The following is a 7955-nucleotide window of genomic DNA, read 5'->3' as shown; positions in this document are numbered from 1 at the left end:
GTGGTTGATCAGTAGTAGGTGGTGAATCAGTGACATGTGGTGGATCATCAATGTCAATACTAAACAGATCAATAGTACGAAGCTCCTCTTGTGTTGCATCATGTGACTGAACATGAATGCTATAGAATGGAATATGCCCAAAAAAAGTGACATTATGAGAGACATACAATTTCTGATTTGATGGATCATAGCACCGATAACCTTTCCGACCAATACCATATCCCAGAAGAACACAAAGAGCTGATTTTAAAGACAACTTATCTCTCTCTACATGAGGCTTTAAGAAAAAACATGTACACCCAGACACTTGTAATGAAGAATAATTTGAAATTTGTCCAAGCAACATTTCATAAGGAGACTTCCCCGAAGTGTACGCAGTAGGAATGCGATTAGAAAGTATTGGGAACTTGAGTAGAAAGTAGTAAGGATCTTGTAGTTTCTAGAAGATGCCGATGTTTTCTTTCTGTAACACCATTCTGCTGAGGAGTGTCTGTATAAGATGGCTGATGTACAGTGCCATTAGATGCCAATAATTGTTTAAAATCATTGGAGGTAAATTCTGAAAACATTTTATGACAGCATAGCATTGAGTCTTCACAAGTGCTCTGAATTCACTATATATGGTGAAAAATTCAGACATACGCTTCCTAAAATAAACCCATGTATAACGAGTGTAATTATCAATGAATGAAACATAATAGTTAGCTCCCGATTTAGAGGTGATCGGAGATGGACCTAACACATAAGAATGCACGATATCAAAGGGAGTAACAGAACGAGTGACACTTTTATTAAACGGTAAAGCAGAAAATTTTCCCAGTTTACAACCACAACAATCAGAAACATCATCAATTTTCAAAGAACCTAACACATCAGTGGAAACCAAAAAACTGTAAACGAGACACTGACACATGTCCCAAACGAGAATGTCAAAGATAAAAAACAGACGTCAAAGAGTTTAAACGAGAAGATAACAAATCGAAACTAGATGCAACAACATCAACAACATGTAGTTGCTAAAAAACATAAAGCTGCCCAAGTCTACAGCCTATCCCAATCACCCTTTGAGACCGAATGTCCTGTACATAATAGAATGAATCAGAAAAGAAGACCCATCAACTAGATTTACATAACTAACTGACCGATACAAGATTCAAATTAAGTGTGGGAGTGTAATACACATCTATTAAAGATATATAAAGAGTGAAAATAGAACCAACACCCTCTACTGACATGGGTGTAGCATTAGCAGACATAACAGAGATAGGTATATGAGAAGATAATGAAGCAAAAGATGACAAATATGATGACATGTGATGAGATGCACCAAAATCCAATACCCACATGGATGAAGGAATACATGATGTGTTGGATGAAGACAAACTTGAATGAGACATGGAAACTGACATGACAGTTAGATTGGCAACAATGATCTATCTGAACTTCTCAACAATCTGCGGATCCAAACCTATTGGTGGTGTAAAATTTGTTTCATTCTCAACTGAAGGTGTAGCAGAAGTGTACTGTGGTGGCCTAAAAGATGGAAACGAGGGATGTAATTGTCCAGAAGACCTATTCTGCTGTGAAGGCTGAGACTATGCAGGTGATCTTGTTTGTTGTTGCTGTTTATTTCCCTTGCTTGTCAGCAAATGACAATTTTCCTTCTAATGGTTCTTCTTCTTACTGAAAGCACACTCATCAAATGCTACTTTGGGAAAATTTTGGTTGGAAGACTGAGGTCGTTGTGGAACTGCAAAGACAACATGAGTGGCTGTCTTGGGACCTTTGTTAACATGGGACTTGATATGAGTTTCTTTAACAATCAACTTGTGAACAAATGAATCAATAGTGGGAAGAGGTGTGCGATGCAAGATTGATCCAAACAAGCCTTCAAAATCAGAACGTAATGTCATCAAGAACTGAACCAAAATTACTCTTCCCTTCTATCAATATAAGGCTTAAAATCCATCAACACATCAGGTTCTGTAGGAACAAACCGATCCCACAAATCCGACATAGCTGCATAAAATTCCTGAAAACTGAGGTTGTTCTGTTGGAGGGCTCAAATATCAAACTCTACCTGATACTGCTTTGCAAAGTTAGACTGAGTATACAGCCTAGCCAAGTGATCTCAAACCTCCTTTGCTGTGTCATACTTCGCTAACTGAGTTCCAATAGACTGGATAACAAAATTATTAATCCAAGTAATGATCTTGAAGTTATTAGTCTCCCATGAATCCAGTAAGGTTGCATAATTATCAGTTTTCACATCTGTTGGTTTCTTCCTATCACCTGTAACAATCCCACATATAGTCTTGCCTCACAAGAAATTCTTCATAACATAACTCCAATAGTCATAGTTCTTGCCATCGAGTTGGATACTAATGGACTGAAGATAATAATATATCGTGGCCATATTCCTAATATCAGTCAAACGATAATAACCAAAACACAACAAATACGAATAGTAACATCAACACTCAAGATCACAAAATCAACAAAACTAACAGATGAAACGAAACCCTCAAAGTTGTTGAGACGAACAAATCAAATTAAATTGAATACAAAAATAAGCAAAAAAATCATTCCCAAAATTGCAAACAATATGTGAATAGTGTTGATGAATAATACCTTCGATTAATAATGCTGATGAATAGTAACTTGATGAATAGTGGCAGTGAATTGTAACCCATTAATAGTAACTTCAATGAATAATGTCGTGTGCCTGCTACAACTCGCCCCCAAAACGAAAGTACAGATGATCAATTGAGCTCTAATACCATGTAAACTAACAAGTGAAGACATATAATGGTTAGGGTTTTGTATTATTATCAAATAGAAGTACAAATACAATGAAAGAAAAAACATAATATATATACTAGCTAATTAGGGTTTCCTATCTAAAAGGCCTAATCATAAAATCCAATATAAGATAAAACCTAAATTCTTATATATATATATATATATATATATATATATATATATATATATATATATATAGGTTATTTTGTTTTTACATTTATTGTGTGCTAGAATGCACCAATAGAAATTTAGTACATTAAATAATTATTTAATTAAATAAATATAGATATTAAATGATTTCCATAATTATATGTATATTAAATGATATCCATAATTATAATTATCTTTTTATGAAAACTAATTAAATCCGTCATTAATGTCAGAAATAATATTCTTTCAGAATGAATTTGCATCTAGGTTTTTATATATGAGTTCGTATTTTGTTTTAGGACTCACTCATTTAAAATATAATAATGTTGCATAGAATATAAAGAACGAGAGTGTATTCTACTTCTGAAAAAATATTATATTATTGTTGATATTAATGACGACTTTAATTGGTTTCCATAAAAACGAGTTATAAGTACGGATAACATTTAATATACATATAATTAATATTAAATTTCTATTGGTGCATTCTAACACACAATAGATATAGAAAACATTTGAACCTACCCCCCCCCCCCCTCTCTCTCTCTCTCTCTATATATATATATATATATATATATATATATATATATATATATATATATTATATCTTCCTTCTTAATAAAAGAAACCCTTAATCCACGTGTCACTATAACATTACAGAATTCTACCATTATGATTTTACTCTTATGCCCTTCCTTTAGAATACAAAAGTTCTTGGCTTTTAAATTCCTACAACTTTAAATGATATAAAAATAGATATACATATATTTGGTATGAATTGGTATCCCTCTATCTATGGACATTTTTTGGAATAATTATTTTAATCTAAAATTACTCACTAACTCCATAATTTAAGGAATTAACTGAGAATTAATTTGAAAATTAATTGTGAATAAATATTGGTTTATAAGTTTTATTAGTTTTGCCCATTATTTTTTTAAATTTAAAATTATGCTCATATTCAATATTCAATATACTCAAATGCAAAGTAAGAACAAAACTATTATTTTATTAAATAAAGTTAATGGTAATTAATGTTTTTCTTAATATGTGTGGTTTTTGTCTTGGGACAATTATATTGGGGCGGAGGGAGTATTATGTTTTATAAATATATATTAATTTTATATAATCAATACAAAAAATTTTAAACAAACTTAACTCTTATTAGTAATATAAATATTTTATAAATTTTTTACCCGTGATTCCCACGGGTTGTAACCTATATATATATATATATATATATATATATATATATATATATATATATATATATATATATATATATATATATATATATATATATATATATATATATATCAAACAGGAGCATGCCTACGGCTCTTGGAACAATCACATATTATTTAACCGAAAGGAAACAAAATACTAGAAGATTTCAGCCAAAACAGTGATTCCTGTACAAAATGTATACAATGAAAAGAAAGTTACTGAGTAATTAAATGCACCAAAACTACTACGATCTTGTGTAGTTGGGATTGGCCACATATTTGACCTAGTCTACTGTCATATCACCATACTTCCCGCTGCGTATTAAAAGGCATCATTGAACTCTTGCTTTCAGCAGCATTATAAAAGCAGCCTTAGTCTTTGTATATGTGCATATCTTACACCTACTTACATAGCCAAATCGTGTGGCACTACAATGGCAACCTTAAAATCACAAGCGATGTTCTTGTTTTTAGCTTTGCTAATGTTGAAAAACGTTGCTCTTCAAGCCCATGCTCGAACATTCTTTGTTTTCGGTGACTCATTGGTCGATAATGGGAACAACAACTACTTGGCTACAACAGCTCGTGCAGACAATAGGCCTTATGGGATCGATTATCCCACTCGACGCCCCACTGGCCGTTTCTCCAACGGACTGAACATCCCTGACCTTATCAGTTAAGTTCATGTTTCCGTGATCTGACATTTTGTTACTCTCTTTCCTAGCTATAACTTTTTGAAAAATCATGTTGCATTTTATATATATCAAGAAAACTAAATTAACGTTTTCAGGCATGAGCAGTTCATAGAACATTGTCGTTCTAATATTTTTATAAGTGAACGTACCTGGCCTAAAACATTGTCTGTTATAATTCCGTCAAAGCTATCTCGTTTTGTGTAATAGTTATATGTAGAGCAAAAATATATTCAAATAACTTTCATTGTTTTTTTTTGTTTTGTTGTTTTTTTCTAATTATTTTTTCGATCTGATTATCACCAGGTGAAGCCATAGGTGCAGAATCAACATTGCCATACTTGAGTCCTATGCTCACAGGTCAAAAGTTACTTGTTGGAGCAAATTTTGCTTCTGCTGGAGTTGGAGTACTCAACGATACCGGAGCCCAGTTTGTAAGTTAATTACACTCTTCATTCAAGGGCGTCTAGCTATTTTTTCACGTGCCGTATAAATTCAGAGTTCAGATCTGTGTATTGTCTACCAATGTATGGGCTGGATAAAGCAATGCAAAAAAGACTGGACGTCTGACAAAATGACACCTTTAAATTTAAGGGAAAACTAACAACCTTCAAATTCAAAGTACTTAAACTTGCTTTCTTTTTCTAAAGTAAAGATGTAATAATATATAAAACAGGTCCTTGGTTTTCGACCTCCATATTATTTCCTTGCACCTGAACATTATGATTTATAGTTGCCTTGAATTCTGATGTTGATAGGAAGCCCACGTTTTCCCAGTCTCTTAAAGCATAAATCAAACACACTCACACACACACAGAGTATCCTCAATATTTTAAAATATCTAAATCTGGCTTTCATGCAACCTTTAAGACGAATATTTTATTGAAATTAATTACTGAATTTGAGGTTCATATGATATAATATATTTGGTGCAGGCAAACATCATAAGGATGCCAACGCAAATGGCAAACTTGGAACAATACAAGCGAAGGGTGAGTGATATAATAGGTCCTCAAGAGACTGAAAAGCTTATAAGCCAATCTTTAACACTAGTGACTTTGGGAGGCAATGACTTTGTGAACAACTACTATTTGGTCCCTTTTTCTGCAAGATCTCGGCAGTTTGCACTTCCCAATTATGTCGTATATGTCGTCTCCGAGTACCGGAAAATTCTAATGGTAAAGTTACTGTTCAGTGCACCTTTATTGTTTTTTATATATATATATAATACATGCATGAGCATGAACCCTTAATTTGAAGCATGTCGAAGAACATGAGAACTATGTTATTTTGCTACACTCGACGATTCAACTGATTATAATATAACATTATAAAAGCATATAAGGGGTGTACAGAAATTTATTTATTTCTAAAGAAAGGAGGTAGATGCATCTTTCTGACAGCATTTTTATTACTAAAGATAGAATTGAAGTAGGTTTTTCAGTGTACCAAACGCATTTAATATGAAGTTAATTATTACAGACCAAGAGGGTACATTATATATATCAAATTTCACGAGTTGAATCCTTCTGGTGGTGGCCTATTTCGGTCGTTGTAGTTAAGGAGGCCACCAAACATAAGTAAAATCACATCGCACGAGAAATTTGTGGTGCCATGATTCGACGTGATTGAATTGCATCATGCTGATCAGTGACGTATTATGTCAAGACGTTGTCTGGTTTTTTCTCTTTGATTATAAATCAAAGAACTTGCAAACCAAATGTTGAAATTTTCACCACTGATGACAGATCAATTTTTGAATGCAGAGGCTTTACGAATTGGGATTACGTAGGGTTTTGGTGACGGGCACGGGCCCAATAGGTTGTGTGCCAGCGGAACTAGCCCAACATAGCAGGAATGGAGAATGTTCGGCTGAGTTGCAAAGAGCAGCAGGATTGTTTAACCCGCAACTCCAAGAAATGCTAGACGATCTCAACCGAGAGGTCAGGAGTAGTACGTTTATTGGTGTCAATATTCGTCAATCCAGCATCGATTTCATCTCTGACCCCGGAAGATATGGTATGTCTCCTAAATCATCACCGGACTAATGCTCATATAGAAAAAGTAAAACACTATGATTTGTATGCCTGACCAATATATATTTCAATACATAATTGAGAAGTAAGAAAATGCTAAGAAACATTACACCGACACAACATGACACGTTAAAAGACATAAACCCAAAGCCTAACATGACACGTTAAAAGACATAAACCCAAAGCCTAACATGTACTCGCCATAAAATTGAACAGGTTGACACGGCATAATTTCAGGTTACAGTCATTCTCTTTCAACCCGTTTAATGTTTTAACCGACCTGTAACGATATATACTTTGCTAGGTCTAGAGCATATTTTATTAAAAAGTTAATCACCCTTTTTATGTATGTCTTTGTAGGATTTGTTACCGCGAAGATAGCATGTTGTGGGCAAGGACCATACAACGGAATCGGACTATGCACACCATTATCGAATTTATGTCCCAATAGGGAAATATATGCATTTTGGGATCCTTTCCACCCATCAGAGAAAGCGAACAGACTCATCGTAAAAAACATTCTGGTTGGCACTACCGATTACATATCACCCATGAACCTCAGCACCATCATGACTTTGGACGCTGCGGAAAAGGTGTAACGACACCGTTGATTTTTAAATGAATTCAAACTCTTGTACCAAGAATCTATTGCATTTGTTATGTTATTCATGGAAGATTTTAAATGTTGTTGATTTTGAATTTGATAAGTTGGTACTCGGTCCTGAATGGTGTAGCATGTATCATGAAATGACTTACGTTTAGAATCTCTTTCAAAATGGATAAAAATTTCGTATTTTTTAATTGGGTGGTGATAAAAAAAATGTTAAAAAGATGTCAAGTTCTTATAATAACTAACATTATGAATCAAATTTAATATTATCTATAACCTGAATATACTTTCACAATAGATTAGACTAATCAACATGAACATATAAATTTATCCATTGGTACATTTTTTCGACGGTGGTGTCCACTACTTTGAAATCAAGATTTAGATCAAGATTACTGTTTTGGACCGTCAAGAACAATAATCATTTTCAATGTTTTTT

The 7955-nt window shown here is 33.4% G+C and overlaps 1 protein-coding gene across 1 annotated transcript; it reads left to right on the top strand.

Annotated features, from left to right (window-relative positions):
- The first annotated feature begins 4538 nt into the window (after window positions 1–4538).
- Window positions 4539–7589, top strand: LOC145011608 (GDSL esterase/lipase At5g33370-like). The gene is made up of 5 exons (XM_078970349.1): window positions 4539–4853; window positions 5177–5304; window positions 5806–6048; window positions 6637–6889; window positions 7267–7589. Exons 1-5 carry the CDS (start codon window positions 4613–4615, stop codon window positions 7503–7505), a joined length of 1104 nt encoding a protein of 367 aa, XP_078826475.1. The 5' UTR covers window positions 4539–4612; the 3' UTR covers window positions 7506–7589.
- Window positions 7590–7955: the final 366 nt, after the last annotated feature.

This window comes from Lactuca saligna, chromosome 8 (genome assembly GCF_052625555.1).
Source record: "Lactuca saligna cultivar CGN05327 chromosome 8, ASM5262555v1, whole genome shotgun sequence".
Lineage (NCBI taxonomy): Eukaryota > Viridiplantae > Streptophyta > Magnoliopsida > Asterales > Asteraceae > Lactuca > Lactuca saligna.
The sequence above is the reverse complement of the archived record's forward strand: the minus strand, read 5'-3'. Positions and strand labels throughout refer to the sequence as shown.

Bases quoted from the DNA above. Each gene is read 5' to 3' on its own strand.
- LOC145011608 (XM_078970349.1), top strand. From the start codon at position 4,613: ATGGCAACCTTAAAATCACAAGCGATGTTCTTGTTTTTAGCTTTGCTA. The intron at 4,854-5,176 runs GTTAAGTTCATG...GATTATCACCAG, and splicing joins GAACATCCCTGACCTTATCA to GTGAAGCCATAGGTGCAGAA. The intron at 6,890-7,266 runs GTATGTCTCCTA...ATGTCTTTGTAG, and splicing joins CTCTGACCCCGGAAGATATG to GATTTGTTACCGCGAAGATA.